This window comes from Pleurodeles waltl, chromosome 8 (assembly GCF_031143425.1).
Source record: "Pleurodeles waltl isolate 20211129_DDA chromosome 8, aPleWal1.hap1.20221129, whole genome shotgun sequence".
NCBI lineage: Eukaryota > Metazoa > Chordata > Amphibia > Caudata > Salamandridae > Pleurodeles > Pleurodeles waltl.
The window spans coordinates 1520451727-1520472013 of record NC_090447.1 but is presented as its reverse complement, the minus strand read 5'-3'; the positions used below and the strand labels follow the sequence as shown (position 1 = coordinate 1520472013).

The window sequence follows — 20287 nt, the reverse complement described above, 5'->3', positions numbered from 1 at the left end:
TCCCTAATTATTGAATTACGACAGGAGAATCCACCCCACTTGCTCATTTTTCACTCTTTTGATATCCCCTCTGAGTCTAAATGTCTGCTGTATCTGCCATTTGAACCCAGTCTACTACTTTACGTCAATCTTGAGTGAAAACCAAATACCTTTCTTTGCATAAATTATACGAAATGGCAAACAATTATGAAACATTGTGTGCTATTGCTTGAAATACTGGTCCGACATGTTGCACAGTTTTGTAGAACAAAGGATGTGAAGATGCATTTGATGCAAAAAAAAATATTGGAAAGTCACTTGTAATACTAACAGCAAATCACCTTCGGTTCATTCACGTTCTGGTAAATATATTTGGACTGTTTCATTGCATTTTCCAAACCTGTTCAGCATCTTAAAAATCTATATCGGTGGTGGGGGGGGAGGGAGGGAGGAAGGTCTTGCAAAGTGGGTGTCCTGTAAGATAATTTGTGAGATTCAACAACTAGATAAAAGACATATTTCCCCAAATGTACTACATGATAGACTTACAAAGCTGAGCATGGAAACTGAACAAAGGAATTGGAGTATTCACGTGTGTGGAGCCCGTTGGCCCACGCATGTTAATACTCCTCTTGCTTAGAGCCTAGTTGGGGTAGTGTGCAGCAAATGATTGTTCTTTGTTTTTCACACAATTTCTCTGTTTCCCTCTGTAACAAGGGTATTCCCTATAACGTAAACGTACCTGCATTGTTTCTCTTTACGTATCCATGAACTCTGTGTGTCTGCATGATTGTTGAGACTTCATATTTTATTTTACATATGGTCAGTTCAGAACCGTCTCCTATTATAGTCTTGGGTTTTTATTATTCTATCTCCCTGTTTCTGCCTACAATTCCTTGTTTTGTTGGATCCACCAATATCATCTGTATGTTTGTGCCGTCCGTCCTGATTGTAGAAGACACCATATTAGGAAAAGTCAAGCGTTTCCAATTCCTCACCTCCCTTGGGCAGTGCTTTGAGGACCTTGGCACTTGCTCTCACTTTCCAGAACTTCATACTAACCGTAATTATCCCTTTGCCTCTGTAACAATTTAAATCCACGTTTAAGTATTTAGCAGAGGACCACGCTCAGTCCCAATCCGCGCCTCCCATATCGTACGTCTAAGGCAGTCGCCCTGTCTCCGGGTGCCTGGTGACTCGGCTGCTTCTGCCTACACACCACTTCAACTCCCTACTGTGGAAGTAACAGCCTGTGGATCAGATGAATAACTTCCCATTAATATGTCATGTTACAACGTGCTCACGCTGGTTATTGTTCCTCGTTGCCATATTCCTGTATCTTAAGTGACTCAGAGGAACAAAGCTGAGAGTCATGTCTTGGCAGGGATATGTTCTGTGCAAGGGATACTGGGTGGAATTAATGTGTTTTGTAAACAAAATTGCTAAAAATCTGACAAGCATCATATTCACAATGTTCTGCTGGCATCCATTCATGGCAAGAGGGTTATGGCTTGCACTAGTAGCTTCATTATGTCATTCAAAATTGCAAAATATTTAGGTTTTATACTTTCGATGCAGACACGCTTTTGAGATCTGTCAACAAATCAGCAGTGCAGCAGTAACAGTGATGGTGCAATTTCATTATCTGTGCTAATATTGCATAATTGATTGTTGTAAGACTATGTTTCCTAACAAAACCCTCACTCATCTAGGATAGATGGACTCCAGACATTCAGGGCAATGTTTCCTATTTTAGCATGACAGGATTCATGCTTTTCCATTTGAGAAAAACAATAAAACATTAAGCATAAACATTTTTAATTTATCATAAGTCTTCCTTCTGCACTATGAAATTGATGCAGGTTTTGCTCCAGTGCACAGGGCCTGACGTAGATCTTGGCGAAGGGGTTACAATGTCACAAATGCGACAGATATCCCATCTGCCGCATTACAAGTTCCATGGGCTACAATGGAATTGTAATGCGGCAGACGGGATAACTGTCACGTTTCTAACAGAGTATTCCTCTTCGCCAAGATCTAAATCAAGCAAATATCCTTAAATGTGCCAAAAACACATAGTTTGTATGGAGGCTCAAAGAGGGATGTTCATCTTGAACAACTGTGGACTTATTTTTTTTAGAAAAAAGGCGCCACACACAGGTTCGCAGCTTACCCTGAGTGTGAGTCACATGTGAGTCTACAGGGGGCTCCTCCCTCTCCTCCCTCCCCTCTCTGCCTTCTGATTTATTTGAGGCTCTTTTATACACTCGTGTTTAATTTTTCCCAGTCGCCTGTTCTTTAAATGATTATTTGTGTGTTTTCTGCAGGAATGGCAGCTGTCCCATCTCTTACCTCATCTATTGTCAAAGAAGAGACAGAAGAGTGTTTGGTCATTCAAGACTGTCAGACACAGCAAAGCATCGATAATCTTATAGGCAAGTAAATGGCTCCTGATAGTATTTCCTGATGGTATTTCTATTGCACTCGGGCACTCATTGGAGCTTCTTTTTGCGTGGCCAGGAGTTTGTGATTGATGAATTATCTCTGAAGTTGTTTGTTTGTCTCTTTATTGTTCTGTTTGTATTAAATTGTCCATGGCAACCACCTATGGCTGATTCACCTCACTTCATACCACAGTACCTATTTCTAAACATGCTGTTCTACTTAAAAATGTGCAAGTCCGGTGTATTCAAACAAATTCAACATCATAATATGCATCACACATTTATGATTCCAGGTTTTTCAAAGCATTCTGCCCTTGTGCTGTTTTACAAAGTATAAACCGTGTGTCATGTTGTGATTTTTCATAATTCAGGGACATTTTTAGGGATGACGACTACAACACCACCCTCTTGCCCCCCTCTGGTTTCTGTCACTTCTTCTTACATCTGCAAACCCTTGGCTCGCAGCACTGAAAGAAGCCACCCCTGATCGTCTCCTGTCTCCTTGTCCCCAGTAATTCTCAGGGATCTATTATGAGTTGCGCGATGGGGATACCGCTCTGGGACCATTGCTTTTGGGATAACAGACCGATGACTGGATAGAACGAATCCCCAGTTTAGCTAAAAACATATTCATCTCCACAGACACCAACTGCATTCCTTTGTCAGTATCTAACTCAGGTGGTACACCTTTTCCCCATATGAAAAGGATTCTATGATATTACTAGTCTGTCTCTACCTGTTTCATGAGCTTTACCTCCGATCAGCACAAGTAATAATCTCTTGCTGCAAAACCATATGTGTAGTCACTCCCCAAACTGGGAAATTTATCTGAAATATCAAGTGTTTTTTTTCATGATGGCACTGTGTCCATGTCTGTCTCTTGTGGTGGAAAGATAGTGGTTTTATGTGAATTTATGTTCTAGGTGCACGTTCACGTCACCTTCAATATACAGTATGCAACTTGAAAGGCCATTTCACAAAGCAGGATGTTGCTTTGCTGACTTCTGTCATGGAAATTTGGTTCAACAGCAGCATACGATCTGTGCTTACTGTGTATTCACTTCTATGCAACACCATAATGTTCAGTTTCAACAAGGTGCTTGGATTTCTCTGCACTGCTGCTCCAGCTTCTTCGTTCACAGGATACTCTGCATTCCGCAGTCTCCCTACTGATTGTTATCAGAGAGATCCTCGAGGCTACACCATCCTAGAGCAGAAAACATAATTTTACCCAATTTTCTAAGGAACTCATTGTTGCTGCACTACATCCCCACCAACACAAAAAGTCCAGGGAGAACAGAACCTCTTCCATAGTGTCACAAGGCAGCAGAGCAGAACCGGAGCCTCAAGTCTATCTTTTCTTACTTTGTGCCGACCTCCCTTCACCTCGAGGGCAGTATTTGATTTAAGGGTTTGATGTTCATTTATCATGGGTTGCCCTCTAGGGGGATGAGGTCCAGCATCTCCTCTGCGGTTGGATTCAGAAGTTTATCAACGTTCAGCGAATAACCTGTCAGGATAAAGTGACATTGGAAAGTCTGAAGATTTTCAAGACAAACATACCTCCTTCTCCCTAGAATTTATTGCAAGAGAATTTCGGGGAAGATGGCTACACCTTTGACAAGGGAAGATCCCTACCATGTCCCAGAGAACATGGTGATTGGATTGTACTGAAGAAACATGTTTAAAAATATTGGGGGTCATTAGGGCTAAAATGACGGAAGCACCGCCAACAGGCTGGCGGTGCTTCCTGGCCTATTACGACCGCGGCGGTAGCGCCGCGGTTGCACCGCTGGGGCCGGCGGTTTCCCGCCGTTTTAGCCCCGGAGTGATAATCCGCCAGGGTAGCGCTGCAAGCAGCGCTGCCCTGGGGATGATGATCCCCCTACCGCCAGCCTGTTTCTGGCCGTTTGCACTGCCAGGAAGAGGCTGGCGGTAAGGGGTGTCCTGGGGCCCCTGGGGGCCCCTGCATTGCCCATGCCACTGGCATGAGCAGTGCAGAGGCCCCCTAACAGGGCCCCGTCCAGCTTTTCACTGTCTGCATAGCAGACAGTGAAAAGCGCGACGGGTGCAACTGCACCCGTCGCACGGCCGCAACACCGCCAGCTCCATTAGGAGCCGGCTCCTATGTTGCGGCCTCATTCCTGCTGGGCCGGCGGGCGCAAACTTGGTTTGCACCTGCCGGCCCAGCGGGAATGTCATAATGGGGGCCGCGTGAGTGCGGCCGCACGGCGGTTACCGCCTGGCGGGCGGCTAAGGTCGTAATGACCCCCATTGTCTTAAGCCTCAATGGAAATGCCCTTGCTCGGTGATCTTGGTGACAAATACTGCTGTAAATTGTGGAGGTTTGCCACATTGGATCCTCGTATCTCACATGAAGAGAGTGAAGCCTACAGATGAAGAAGTGCTGACACAGACCACTAATTCAGTGGATCAAGCTTGAGATTGCTACATGGATCGAGAGGTGAGAACACAGAATTAATGAAGAACAATAACAAAATCAAAACAAGGAAATCAAACTTCAAAAACTCAAACTCTGAAAAGAGCAACTTAAAGTGTTACAGCTGCAAGTTGTGCAAATGAAGAAACAAGTGAAGATGAAAAAAAGGCAAGTGCAACTAGTGTGGCTGAAGATAGAAGCATGATATAAGCTGATTGGTCTGTGATATACCGAAAAAGAGTGTTGCAAAGAGTTGACAGACTAAAGAAAAATGTTGAGAAATCAGTTGAAACAGTGACAGATCTGAATGACATAAATACTAAAAAGCCTGAAGTCAACAAGAGCAGGAGTGCCATACATGAAGTATGAAGTTCCTGAAAGGGCATAGATTAAACCAGAGGAAAGAAACATTGATCTGAGAGATTTCTGTTGAAGGAATCTCCATGAATAGACCTGATCTAAGAATGAAGGCGATCAACAGTGAGTTATTTCCTTATGGAGTAATAGAATTAAATATATGCATCTTTAAGAAAAATTATCGATTTTTGATTTTTCATAGTCTGCATCCATAACTCTTAGATTATAGTCTCTGTTAGAGATTTGTGTTCATGGCCACATTCATAAAAGTAATGCTTGTACTTGAAGAAGATTAATTTTGTACTTTAAGTGTCCAGCTGAAGATAGTTTTCTGCCTTCATTAAACTTTAGGAACTGAACTGTTGATTTATATGCTCAGATCTGCTTGCAACAGCTTATTTTGAAAAACTGAAATCACATACGTCAAATTGCTAGCATTCTTGAAGAACTTGTTTTAAATTTGTGTACCTTGTCTAGAGACTTAGGCGGTCATTATGAACATGGTGGTATCGACCGCTACGCCGGCGGTGGCGGTCAGTACCGCCAACAGGTTGGCGGTCCAGACCGCCACATAATGTTGAACAGTAGAAACGGTCAACGGGGCAGCCACTCACCGCCAGTTTTTCAGGGCCGCCGCCGACGCGGGAGGCCATTCCAGGGCCATTTCCAGCCCTGTGCAGCTGCTGGTATTATGATGCATGGACTGCCATGCCTACAGTGGCGGTCAGCACCGCAACGTAACACATGGCAATCCCCATTGTAAGTATAGGGGAGACTGAGTGGCAACACCAAAATTACATCCCAGTCACACCCATGACACATATATTGGCCCCCAACACCAACCACATGCCCCCACACACTCACACAATGAAATAACACCTTATTATTTATTTTCGGCAGTGAACCCCAAAAGCAACCCAGCCCCCCCATGTGACCCCCCAGGCACCCAGACACACATAGGGACACCCACACTCACCCATGGACCCCGCTTGCCTTACAGTCTTCAGGGTCCGCGATGATGGCTGCTGGGGTCCCATGTTGTGAATGGGCAGTCCCACACCACTGACGTCATCCCACTCTCAACCATACCGCTGGGCAGAATTGTGCATCATTATTTGGTGGGCACGGCGTTTGTAGGGGTGGCGGGGTGCTGTGTCCTGCCTTTCCAACGTCGTTGGTCCTGGCAGTGAGTGGTGGTAGTGAGTTTATTGGAGGAATGTGTTTTTGGCATCATTATTGGGCAGTGTGCAGTACACTGCCAATGGCGGTCTTTTCTCACTGTCACCACAGCGGTCGGCGGTGATTACCGCCAAGTTCAAAATGAGGGCCTTAGATTTTTATAACATTTTTGAGAAGTAGTTATTATAGAAAGATGGCTACTTGTAAAAAAGCGATTTTGCTTGGCTCCAAAAATAGTTTATATGATTTTCATTCGACTAGTTTTAATTGGTATGTTAGTGAATCCCTATTATTTGATTATGGATGCTTGAAATAAACATATATCACAACATAATATTACAAAAGATAGAAGATTAGATCATAGTTATTGTTATCTATTGAAAGGGAGGTTTGAGATGTGATTGTGAAAGAGGGGAAAGGAGAGTGTGATGGGCGACTTCAAATCGAAAGTGTATGATGAGCTGAAAACCTTGGAGAACAGAAACTGAAGAAACAAAGTATTATATGTTTTGTAGTGTAGCATAGGGTAGCTTGGTGATTTTGAAATCATCAGAGATGGGGGATCTGAAAAATCATTTGTATTAATCAAGAATCGTGTTTATTTAGCTGTGTTTAGGATAGCATAACTAGGGCACAAATTTACATTCCTGGCCCTCAGCCTGCATGCACTGATATCTGTTATAAAGCTGCAGAAGAAAATTGCTTTTATTTTTCATGACTCAGCTGTCATGTTCAGTTTTGTCCCTGGTACTTTTTCTTTTTAGAAAATAAATGTGATAGATTTAATTTCCATGTTGCTGTAAAAGTTGCAAATAGAATGTATTAATTTGTTACTCGAGAAGGGCAGCCATGTACCAGGAGATGCGCTGCACAAATAACATTTTCCTAAACCTGCTTCCCAGGTTACAACTGTACTTAATTTGTTGTTTAAACAGCTTACTGTCTCGTGTTTGCATCAGTAGTGCAATGCCATTTCCTTGTTTGTATGATAAAGAGTGTTAAAGTATTATTCCTAAAGTAGCTGTTTTCTTAAAGCTTCTTATTTCAAGTGGCACAATTGTTCAATGTTGATTGGTTCATGTTCCGTATCTTTGTTAGTATAGCCCTAAGGTAATGAGTCCCATCACATTGAGTATGTGGTTTTTCACTGTCTGAAACCAATACATGTGCTGGCTTTCTGAGATAGGTGCCAGACCTTTGGTGTTAAACTACCTGCTGATTTATACTTAAACCCTGTCTTCTTTTTGGAGACAGACTTCATGCTGCTCCTCCTTGTTGATTTATATTTAGACTTACCTTGATTTACAAACTGAGTAGATTCATACTGGTTCTTTGCTGAACTATGTTTTGATTCTGGCTAATTACCTGTTTTTGGTGAAAGACCTTTTGTATTACCTCTTGCAGAATTTACATTTTTGATGTGTTGGTGATGCTGATTTGAATCTAACAACTTTTGCCTTCTTTAATGAATCTTTCGTTTTGAATAAACTTTAATGGTTTTGACTTTGGAAAAAAAAAAAAAAACCAAAAAACCCAGATCAGCATCCAATAAAAGCAAGCACTGCGTAGAAAGACAAACTTCCAGTGCATGTTCGAAAGTGCACCAGAGGCACCGAAACACAGGCTGCACACAATGCAAAACCGGTCTGAATGACAGAGACCAGTCACACTCCAATTGCACCAGGAGTGTTGCTCCAAAATACTGCATCATGCGTTCACGACACAGCTGCGCTGGTGGGAGCGCTTTCACTCCTCCTTGTGGTGGCGAGACAGCCATTGCGCATAAGAAATAACAACAGCAAAACGCCAATTATTATAGCCAAAGTTATTGGAAATCCCCCAAAAGTGCTGGAGAATATTGAGTGGATGGCTGATGGTATTAAACCGAATATGAAGGAGAAGGTGTGAACGAAACCAAAACCAACAGCCTTAAAGAAATTTCGGATCCCAGTAGTACCGGACACTTTAAATATTCATCTCACAAGACACCAAAGTGTCTCGGAAAGTTGGTACTTAAAATGAACTATATCTCTGCTGACGACCTTGCCACCTGAAGTGTGTAGGTCTCGCGTGCAGATGTGAGAGCCACATGTTTTTGAAACAATAAAGCCTTGATTCTGCTCAACTGTCAAAATTCACATTAAAAGTAGCAATATGAGGCCAAATGTCCGCTACCTCTTTTATTTTAGTGGGAGGAAAGAGTATGTTCCCGCAGCATGTAACAATCTTAGAGACTGAAACAACATAAACTATTCTGTCTCGCACCCCACAACAGCCTTCACCATTGAGGAGGACATATCTGCTGTTTGAAAGCACCTGGAACTTCAGATAACAAGCCAAGTTTGCTGCAGACATGTTACACGCCCCATGCAAGGACAGCTGTTTACAAACCATCAAATGGCTGACAGAAGTCTTACATTCACTAACGCTAAGAAAGACTTCTTTCATGCCACTGAGACATTTGTATGAAAAGGGTAGTACCCCCACACCTCATGGATGTAACTATCTCCCAGCCTTTCATATCTGCCTACTGGAACGTGTTTTAAACAGGCCACAATAACCACCCGCCAAGACGTGACAGTGAAACATTGAACGTGCCATTCTGGACCCATTCATCAAGCTGATCTTCTGTTGCATTTATATATTTTTGCCATTTATAAAATTTTGTAGGGGCAGGAATGCTGGGCGTGTTCAAAACCTTAATCTTTGCTAAGCCTAAACAACTTGTTTGTTGTACAGTTGCATACAAAATTATTATTTGAACAGGTATCAGACATGCTCTAAATAAAGCTTCCTTACCCCGTATTTGCCAATGTCTAGTTCCCCACACACTTTTTAAGTCAATCGACTTTAGCCAATATTCATAGCCTTCTATAGTCAACTGGGAAACAAAGGAATCTGAATAAATAAATTTCGTATTTGTTAATAAAATGCGCACATTTTGTGTTGGTGGCAATTTAAAATAGTATGACTCAGCATTTTTAATATTGTGCCAAGAAAAATATGTAAACTTTTCAGATTAAGTTTTAGAACTCCCTTGTGGTGGAGTCGAACAATGTTCTCATTGTGTATAATTAAAGACAGTCTTTGGGGTACTTGCTCTGTGGATGAAATGGTGCCCATAATAATTATAGCAAAACATATCACCATAATTCTCTTGATATACATCTTCGTTTTCAGATACAGTATAATACTGTTCCTGATGGATACAACTACCTGTGGATTCCTCACCTAATGAATTCTCCCTATGCATGGCATTAGACGGAAACTTCTCTCCAGCTCTGCACGTCGGCGAGGACGTCACAGTTGCCCGACTCCACGCGGCTCCGCCTGACGTCATCAGTGCAATATGAGGCCCTCGCCGGCGTGCTGATGTCAGTTCTCTTTTTTTCGTGCCTTTGATAACGGTTACTTTTCCAGCTACCTGTATCGTTTGCAGTTTGGAAGGGATACTTTGTGTTTTTTGTCGACATGTCGGCCCCGAAGATGTCAAGCTTCAAGCCCTGCAGAGAATGCAGAGGTCGGATGTCGGTGACTGACCCCCATAACGACTGTCTTTGGTGCCTGAGTTCAGACCACGACGTCCAGGAATGTGGTTCATGCCAAAAATGGAACCCTAAAGCCTTGAAGAAACGTGAGGCTAAATTGTTCTTAGCCAAAGCTAAGAAGGAGAGAAAACAGCACCATAGATCATCGTCGGGGAAGTCAAGTCACAAGAAGCGGCATCATCGTGACTCCAGGCATCGATCCAGAAAGCCGGTCTCCGTCGAGGTCTCTGTCGACCCGATGCCGTAAGTACTGGGAGGTCAGCCTGACGGTGTCTCCTCAACCACTGACTCCGCAGTCATTCGCGGCGCCGTCGGTCTTTGAGGTTGTGGAGCCTCAGAGTCAACAAGCTTCTCCGGCGCATCCAGGCACGCAGGATTCGAATCCGGCTCTGGCTCCTCAGGACTATCCTGCATTCCCGGCTCTGGGTGCGGATCTGGCGGCGTTTCTAAATGCCATGTTTACTATTTTCCAGAACATGGCTCTGGGAGGTGGTGCGCCGGCTGGCCCCACTGGTCCCCTGGCATTCAACTTAGGCGTTCCAGCTCCGTACAGGCCGACGCCATTTATGCCGTTCTGTCTGGCAGGAGACACTAGCCCGGCGCCTGTGCCAGCAGTGCAGCCATCGACTTCAAGGGAGAGGCCTTCAACGCCGTTATCCGTTGAGATGGAGCCCCGAAGCTGGATGGTGTAGACGGGTGCAGGTCCTATATCCACGGCGCCGATGGATCCATCTACGGGGTCGAGAGGATCCGGAGATCCTGTAATGACGCCTTCTCAGCGCCATTCGCCGACGTCATTGCACTCCATGTCGACGCCAGGGTTGGAGCCAAATTGTGGTCCAGGAGGAAGGCCCTCAGGTTGTTGGAGGAGAGAGAGTACCAGCGGCAGATCCTTGAGGAAGCGGAGATTGCTGAGCCCTAGAGTGAGTTTCAAGGGTTGGATACGGCCAGTGGACTGGGTAATTCCCCGGAGTGTGATCTGGCCTCCCCAGGGGAGTATACAGAGGAAGCAGCCACCTTTCATTCCGTCATCAGGAAGGCTGCGGATTTCCTGGAACTTCCCCTGCCTACGGCGCAAGTTAAAACCAACATCCTGACAGAGGTACTTCATCCTGCCACGGCCATTGCAGATCGTCTGTTGCCATTCAATAAAGCTCTCATGGAGCCAATAGAAGAGGTGTGGAAGAAACCTGTTTCTTCGTCGGCTGTGAGCAGTTCGGTGGCCAGACGGTATAGGTCCGCACCTGGAGACCCCAAAATTCTTTCTAAGCATCCGTCTCCAGAGAGTCTGGTCGTACAGGTATCCTGTTCTTCACGATCTGCTCCTGGCTTCTTTCCTGGAGTACCATCTCACCGGGAGTCCAAGCGTATGGAACAGTCGGCCAAGAAGGTTTTCTCCACGTATAGCATGGCATTGAAATCTGCTAATGCTACGTGCATCCTTGGCAGATACATTCACGCCATAATGGATGCAGCAAAGACAGCGTTACCGGACATGCCCCAAGACTTGCATGATCTACTCTTGGATGCCCAGGCAGCGGCTACGCAAGTCATACAGTCAGGGCTGGATACCATGGACTCTGTTGCTAGAGCCATGGGGACCTCTATTGCCACCAGGCGCCATGCTTGGTTGCGCCCATCTTGATTCTCATCAGATGTTCAGGCCACGCTCTTGGACCTGCCTTTTGATGGGGCTAAATTGTTTGGCTCTAAAGCTGACTCTGGGCTAAAGCGCTTTAAGGAGTGTAAGGCCACTGCTAAATCCTTGGGCCTGCAGACTGTTTCGACCCCATTTAGATCCTTTAGGCGGCTGCGAGTTTTTGGACGAAGGGCTTCCTTTCGTGGGAGATCGCAGCAGGCAGGACAGCAGTCTTCGAGCCTCCCTTATAGATCATTCAGGGGGCGGGGTAGGGTCTGCACTAGAAGGGCCACCCAGTAGCAGCACCCTTCCTCAGGAGGGATGCAACAGGGAAAGCAGCCCTAGTCCTCTCGCCATCGTGTCCCATGCCTCTTCGGTAGGGGGAAGGTTGTCTCTTTTTCTTCCCATGTGGGAGTCCATAACATCCGATTCCTGGGTCATCAGCGCGGTAAGGAATGGCTATGCCCTTCCCTTTCGGGAGATTCCTCCTCCTTTCCCTCCCCGTCCTTCCTTTTGTTCAGAAGATCATCTCCTGTTGCTAGAACAGGAGGTTCTGTCCCTATTGTCAAAAGGTGCAGTGGAGTTGGTTCCCGAGCAGGAGAGGGGTCAGGGATGTTATTCAAGGTACTTTCTGATCCCCAAAAAGGATGGTCGTTTGAGACCTATCTTGGACCTGAGGATTTTGAATTGGTTCCTCAAGCAGGAGAAACTCATAATGCTGATTCTAGCACAGGTACTTATGGCGTTGAACAAGGAGTATTGGATGGTGTCTGTCGACTTGCAGGATGCTTATTTCCATATTCCCAATCTCAAGTCACACAGGAAGTATCTCTGTTTTGTGGTAGGGTTGCAACACTACCAGTTTGCGGTCCTTCCTTTTGGTCTTACTTTCGCACCTCGGGTCTTCACGGTTGTTGCAGCAGACCTCAGAAGGAAAGGGATAGCAGTATTCCCTTACTTGGACAATTGGTTGATCAAAACCAAGTATCCGGAGCTTGTGTTGCATCATCTGCAACTGGCAACCCAGTTATTGTTCAGTCTGGGCTTTTCAATAAATGTGCCCAAGTCTCACCTGGAGCCTTCTGTTCATGGGGGCAGTACTGGACACTACATTGAATCGGGCCTTTCCTCCGCCACAGCGGATTCAGGACATTCAGGCTTTGATTCTGATTTTTCAAGAAGGAGCGGTTGTTCCGGTCCTCAGGGTCCTTTGGTTGCTCGATTTGTTCGCTTCTTGCATTCTGTTGGTCACTCATGCACGCTGGCACATGAGGGCTCTTCAGTGGTGCCTCCGCAGGCAGTGGTTTCAACACAAAGGGGGTCTCGAGGAATCGATAAAGATCTCCACAGACACTGCTGCGGATCTACAATGGTGGGCTGCGGGTGGCAATCTGTCTCAAAGAAAGCCATTTTCGCTGCCTCTTCCAGTGACCACAGTGATAACGGATGCCTCCACTTTGGGGTGGGGAGCTCATCTGGTGGACCTGGAGATCAAGAGTCGTTGGTCTCCAGTGGAGCAGATGTTTCATATCAATCTGCTGGAACTGCGGGCAATTCATTTGGCCCTCAAGGCCTTCCTCCCTTCTCTTCCCTTCCCTTCGCGGCCAGTCGGTTCAAGTCCTGACGGACAACACGACCGCGATGTGGTACATCAACAAGCAGGGAGGAGTAGGGTTGTACCTTCTCTGCAGAGAGGCTCTGCGGCTCTGGTCCTGGGCACAGGACCATCGATTTGCGTAATAGAAAACCATCTGGCCGGGGTTCAAAACGTGTGTGCGGACAGTCTCAGACGATCACAAGTGGCGTCTTCTTCCGGATCTGGTTCTTTACACCTTTCGGATGTGGGGTTTTCTCCGGATAGACCTATTTGCCACTCGGGAGAACGTGCACAGCCCGTTGTTCTGCAGCCTTCCGTATCCGATGCAAGGAACATTGGGGGACGCGTTTCAGATGTCCTGGTGCGACCAGTTGCTTTACGCGTTTCCCCTTATACCCTTGATTCCTCGGGTTTTGAGGAAGATTCGCCAAGACCGGGCCTGAGTCATTCTGATAGCTCCGGATTGGCCGCGAAGGGTGTGGTATGCAGACCTACTCCAACTCTCACTGTGCCCTCTGCTCCGTCTCCCTCACAGGGCAGATCTCCTCTCGCAGTCGCAGGGGCAGGTTCTACACCCCCACCTCCAGAGCCTGCAACTTAATGCCTGGAGATTGAACGGGGCAACCTGAGTGCTTTTTCTCCCCTATCAATGTGGTGGAAGTTATTTTATCGGCCCGGCGACACTCCACCAAGTCTGTCTATGCGGGCAGATGGGCTAAATTCGTTCATTGGTGTGGAGAGCAACAAATTAATCCCTTAAGTGCCCATCTGTCAGAGATATTGATGTTTGCTTTGTCGTTGGCGCGGCGAGGTTGCGCTGTGGCCACTGTCAAAGGCTATCTTTCGGCCTTCTTATGTCTTCCTGATCAACCCTCTTTGTTCAAATCCCCTTTAGTGTTAAGGTTTTTGAAGGGGCTTACCAATAGGTTTCCTTCCACTCAGTTTATCATGCCCCAGTGGGATTTAAATCTGGCGTTAACCTTTTTGATGGGCACTCCTTTTGAGCCACTTCATTCTTGCCTTTTAAGGTTTTTGGTTCTAAAAACTGTGTTTCTGACGGCCATCACGTCGGCTAGACGTGTGAGTGAGCTTCAGGCGCTTTCTGTTCACCCACCTTTTACAACCAATTCATAAGGACAGAGTGGTTCTGAGGACCAGGGTGGCTTTCCTCCCCAAGGTAGTGACTCCGTTTTATTTGGGACAATCGATCACTCTCTCGACATTCTACCCTCCTCCGCATCCATCTAAGGAGGAGGAGAGACTCCATCAACTGGACCCAAGGAGGGCTCTCAGCTTTTATATAGACAGGACGAGAGAGTTCCGCTTGGATGACCAACTCTTTATTGGTTACGTGGGGAAGAGGAGGGGGAAGGCCGTCCACAAACAAACGCTATCCAGGTGGGTCGTTCTTTGTATTAAGATATGTTATTCATTGGCGAAGAAGGATCCTCCTGAGGGGATCAGAGCCCATTCCACCAGGGCCAAGTCAACCACATCGGCCCTGGCTAGAGGTGTTCCAGTGGCAGACATTTGTAAGGCCGCGACTTGGTCTTCCCTCCACACCTTTGTAAAACATTATTGCTTGGATTCAGAGGTGAGTAGGGATGGCCATTTTGCGCAGTCTGTGCTGCAGGAGTTCTTGCTATAACCAGACGGACACCCTCCTCCGAGGTGGTACTGCTTTTGGACTCTATTCATTAGGTGAGGAATCCATAGTTGTATCCATCAGAAGAGCAAGTTACTTACCTTCGGTAACGCTTTTTCTGGTGAATACACTAGCTACCTTTGGATTCCTCACGGTCCCTCCTGCCTCCCCGTTGTCTGTCTGGTCATGCGGAGATTTCCTTGGGTGTGCATTTGTGTATTTTTGTCTTTCTATATTATGGGGTTATACATTTATTTATGTATATATATATATATATAGTTGTATTTCTGTTTATTTGGCAAGTTCTGATTTTTGTTCATAATGGTGCAGAACTTTTAGGTATGTGCATTGGTATTGTTTCTATTATCGGCGGTTGCTTTTTCCAGAAAGGTTTATTGGATACAGTTATGAAGTGTTTGGAATATCAATGTTTATCTATTTGTCTCTAAGGCACGTAAAAAATGGCGTAAACTGACGTCAGCACGCCGGCGAGGGCCTCTTATTGCCCCGATGACGTCAGACGGAGCTGCGTCGGGCAGTTGTGACGTCCTTGCCGACGTGCAGAGCTGGAGAGAAGTTTACGTTGAATGCTACGCATGGGGAGAATTCATTAGGTGAGGAATCCACAGGTAGCTAGTGTATCCACCAGAAAAAGCGTCACCGAAGGTAAGTAACTTGCTCAATTCAGTCATCATAGAATGAACTGTTTTCACATCTCAATCATCAGAAACAGCTCTGGGTATTATTATAATGTTCATTGAAAGTTTAAACACATATGGTATCTGAATGAGCTCTGTGAGCCCGTATATATCAAATGTTACTTTATCCCAAACAATCCCATCAGGAATTGGTGTGGCTGAAATGTTCACAAAGGACAAGTCTCTGCATACCTTGTGAGAAGAAAAATGTGGTTTTAGGACCTCATCCACCAGTTCAACTGTTGATTTTTCCACGAAGTAATTGACCATGTATTAACAAAAAGAATGTTATGATAAACCCAGTAGGAAAGCCAATACAGTCAAAGAAAGCCACAGATAGTTCCATGGAAGAACGAAATAAGTTGTTTTAAGCCGTTATCAGCTTACGTGTTTTTGACAGTTCAGGTGTCAAAGAGGCGAATGAGTCTGAAACGTCGTCATTGATGTCGGCAAAATATCCAGAAGGAGTTTGTGCAAAAACTGGAGCCATGTTAGTAGGTGGTGTTTCCCGCAGTGGCACAGAATAAATGGCACCATCCGTCTGTGTTGAAGTTGTGTCAAATCGATCAGTTATTTCTGTATTATTTAATATCAGTGGAACTAATGCAAGATCATTTTCCACCCTCCACAAGCTCGTAGAGGTGTCAGTATTGCTGCTTATAACTTGTAGAGGAACTTCTTGACCAGTAGTGAAAGGGATTCAGGAACTACTGGTTGTTCCTTTTGGTCGTCTGTGCAGGATCGGCCACATGGTGTAGTTTGACATTGTCGATGGAGACAAAGCGGTTTTCTTGGCACCTGCCAACGGTGGCAGAATGACAGTTCTGGTACCGTGTATTCCCAAGACTGGGATTGGTGCACGATAAGAAGGACCAAATTCCTTTTTCACAGTAACCTTTTCAAGTACTAAATACCCCACTCTAGGAATCCAGCCGGTAGGCATTACAGGTACATCCTTAATTCCTGTGGACGTAGCACTGGCAGAAGCATTGTCGTGACGGAACTGTTGTAAGTCCTGTAAGACAGTGACACGTTCATTTATGTCAAAAAGTGTTTCTGCCGCCTCCACGTCGGGACCATCAAGATCTGGAATATATATTTGAGTTCCGAACAGGCACTCATATGAAGTACAACCCCCAAGGGACCTTCTGGGCAGATTGTTAAGTGCTCTCTGGACTCCATACAGGTGATTAAGCCAACTACGACCCGTACCTAAGACTCTGGCTGTTAAGGATTGCTTTAAATCAAAGTTTAATCGCTCCACAACACTATTTCCCTCTGGATGAAATGGAGACGAGTAGTGGAGCTGGACCCCCAATGAAGCCATGGCGTCCCTGAATGCCCTTGTTGCAAAAGCAGGGCCCTAGTCTGAGTGGAAAGCCGCAACTGCATATGTACCGATAAAGACTCGCAAATCTTTAATAACAGTCTGAGCGTCAGCCAAGCGCTGTGGCCACACCCATAGACATCTGGAGCAGGAGTCAACAGTGACTAAGATGTATTTGTATGCACTGTCCGGTGTTAGGGGACCGCAATGATCCAAGTACACACATTGTAAGGGTTTGTTGGAGATTAGGAGGGGTGTCTGCGGTGGGCGTTTAGCAGGGGAAACTTTAATTTGTTGGCAGATGTCACAACAAAGGACATACTGCTTGGCCTCTTTGTATAGGCCTGGCCACCAGCAACAGGCTTGTAACAACGGTATTGTAGCCGCCACACCAGCATGGGCAGATGCTACCCCCTCGTGGGCTGCTTTAATCAACTCTGGTCTTACATGTTTGTTGGGAATACCTCGAACCCCTACGCCTGGTATTTTAACCTCAGCGTTTAGGCAGCCTCCCATTCGGTAGGAATATTTAACAGGAAATGCTTTTGGATAGGGCGTACCATCAGCTGAAGCTTTCAAGGCAGCCCATATATCTTCGTCCAGTTTCACACTGAAGCGGGTTACTGCAGCAACAGTGGCCGTAGCAACTGCTGACTTTGCGGCTTCATCAGCTAGTGTATTCCAACTCGCTGGTGTCCAAGTGTATGTACAACATGGACATTTGGTAGTGTTTCCTTCAGATCCGCTACTTTCCCCCAGAGTAATCTGTGTTTAATGGTGTTACCTTTAGAGTCTTTGAACCCATTCTGACGCCAGTAATGTAGGTATTGAAGGACTGGACACAGCAGTACGAATCACAAACAATCAGTGTTAGCTGTGCATGATCTGTATGTTCCAGTGCCAGCTGTGCTGTGCAATCCACTAGGGTTTGCGTGAATGTATGTTAGGGACGCAATTTATTGTTCTCCATGTAGCCACTTATGACAGCACAAGCAGTGGAGTATTGATGCTTTGTGTCAACTGCAGGTTGTGCAGAGCCATTGGCTGTCAAAGACGTGGCCCATTGTATCCAACGTGGATGTAATGCTTCAGCGTTAGGAACGCTGGCTTTTGTGACAGCCTCAAGGGCTGGGATGGGAGAAATGACAATAATGCGTTTTCCCTGGGCTACAGGTCTTTCTTTAATGATAGCCATCTGAACAGCAGTGAGAATTTTCTCAGTGGGAGCAAAGCATTGTTCTGCTGCTGAGTACAAATGTGATTTGTGTGCAGTCGGGATGGTCTCACCCTCATTAAAGGTTACATAGGTGAAACCAATGGCACCAGCAATTACTCTGATGACCAAGTGTCTTTTGTTGACCCTTGTGTGTAGATGTTGCGCTGCAAGCATGTCTGTGCTGGTTTCTAAGAATGCGTGTGTGTTCGACTGTCCAAAATTTACTTGAAAAGTCAAGACATATTAAGTCATATAAGGGTTTTATCCGTGTTGCATAATCTGTAATGTAAGATCTGCCAAAATTTAGGAAACCCAACAGAGATTGGAGTTTTTTAATCGTATTTGGAGGTTGTAATTGTGCACTTTTTTCTAAGAATTGTGGCGCTAGGTTCTTTCCTTCACTCAGTAGCTCATATTCCAGAAACGGGAGGCTGAGGAAGGCTATTTTTGTTTTTTTAAAGTTGAATTTGTAGCCAAATTCTGCAAATCCCACAACAATGCGGGCTACCCGTCTTAAATATTGCAACAATTCATCATCCGTGAGATAGATATCGTCTACATAGGACAATGCTTCAGGGTCAATGTCGTGCAAAATTACAGTCACACGAGCTGCGAACAGTCCTGGACTGTCCTTGTACCCCTGGAGTAAATGACTGAATTGTTTCTGGGATCCTAGTGCGCTGAAACCTGTTAAGTCGCTACTCTCCGGCGCTATATTCTGGCAGAAGAAACCATTGGAAATGTCCAGTGTTTTTTTTTTTTTTTGCGCACTGTGTTCATCAGTGCTTTGCTATGTGAATTTTGTATAGCATATGTGCATGTGTGACTATTTAGGTGTCTGTAGTCTAAGACTATTCGATATGAATGGTCCGGTTTAGCAACTGGGAACAACAGATTGTTCATTGGTGAGACACAGGGTTCGATTATGCCCTGGTACTCCAATTATGTGAGAATTTCTCCCACAGGTGCTTTAGCATCATGTTTTATTGCATATTGGGGTTAAGGTTGGGGTTGATTTTTAATAGGAATTACATGGTAGGGGGGTTCTTTGTCCCATTCTACATGGTTGCGATATAACGAGGGTGCCTGCACCAATGCCCAATCGATGGCGTAGGATTCAGCGAGTTGCTCCGGAACAAAGGGCGAGAAAGAAGGTTTAATCACATCTTCCCCATATGGGCAGGTACGGACAAATTCAGGTGGCCAATTTTGTCCGGCCAACAAAACATCATATATATTTACCACGCGATCCCAAAAGATTGCGTCTATTGTGCATTCATACACCCTATCAGGCGTGGAGACACGCATGTCTGCAGTTTCTACTTGTAGAAAGTCATCAGTTGCTTTCACCTCCAGATGCTCTTGAAGACTCCTGCAAACTATTGTGACCTCTGCCGCGCTGTCTAGCAGCGCTAGTGCCCACTTCCTGTTCTTCAGGAGGACCCTCTTCTTGAGTGGCATGTCGAACTGCAACTGTTGCCACGTTTCTCTTTTTAAATTGGGGTTTTTGTTGGGGAGGTTTCTCTTCCTTTTTAACAGAATTCTCTGTTGAGCGTTGTGATTCCTGTCTTGGTTTCACGTACTCTGTTCTCCGCTCTGACCGCCAATCTCTCTCACTGCGTTTTTCCAATGGGTCCTGAAAGGAACAAGATTGGCGTGTATCAGTATATTGATATCTATCAGGCGTTTTTATATTATCTCTATTTCAGAGATTATATCTATTCTGTGGGGTCTCCGTATGCGGAAATTTTCCCCTTTCTTTTTTAGGAGTTTGTTGTTTTTTATCCCAGCGTTTCTTGTTACCCTCAGGAGCTTGTTTGGAAAACACTCTATTAGATTTTCCCTGAAATTGTGGTCTGGCCCCTAGACTATCTCGACCAATACTAGAGTAGGTCTGTGCGATAATCTTTGGCAGCTCACGTTCTTGATCCTGATAAGGAACATCACGGAGCCGCTTGTGCACTGCTAGTGCAACTGCTTCCCCTTTATGGTTACTTAAAATAATTGCGGAAACTGTGGCAAAGTTGCCCATTAATTGCATTCCCAAGTCTAGGGCCGGGGCAACCCCGTATACATCTTGAATTGGTTTCAACACTTCTGGTAAATTGGCAAGTGTCATTGTACCGTGGGCGGTTGTATAGAGCGCGGCAAATACTGTGCCCCATGTATTACAGTTATTTACTGTAGGAACCATCCCAAATGGCAAGTACATTGTTAG

At 45.4% G+C, this 20287-nt stretch overlaps 1 protein-coding gene across 2 annotated transcripts in view; it reads left to right on the top strand.

Annotated features, from left to right (window-relative positions):
• The window catches only part of LOC138248871 (zinc finger protein 84-like), a 45163-nt gene that overhangs the window by 9949 nt on the left and 14927 nt on the right, over window positions 1–20287 (top strand). For both annotated transcript variants that reach the window (XM_069202838.1, XM_069202837.1), the window contains one exon: window positions 2307–2414. In XM_069202838.1, the coding sequence (XP_069058939.1) occupies window positions 2307–2414 (108 nt within the window). The remainder of the gene's footprint in view (window positions 1–2306; window positions 2415–20287) is intronic.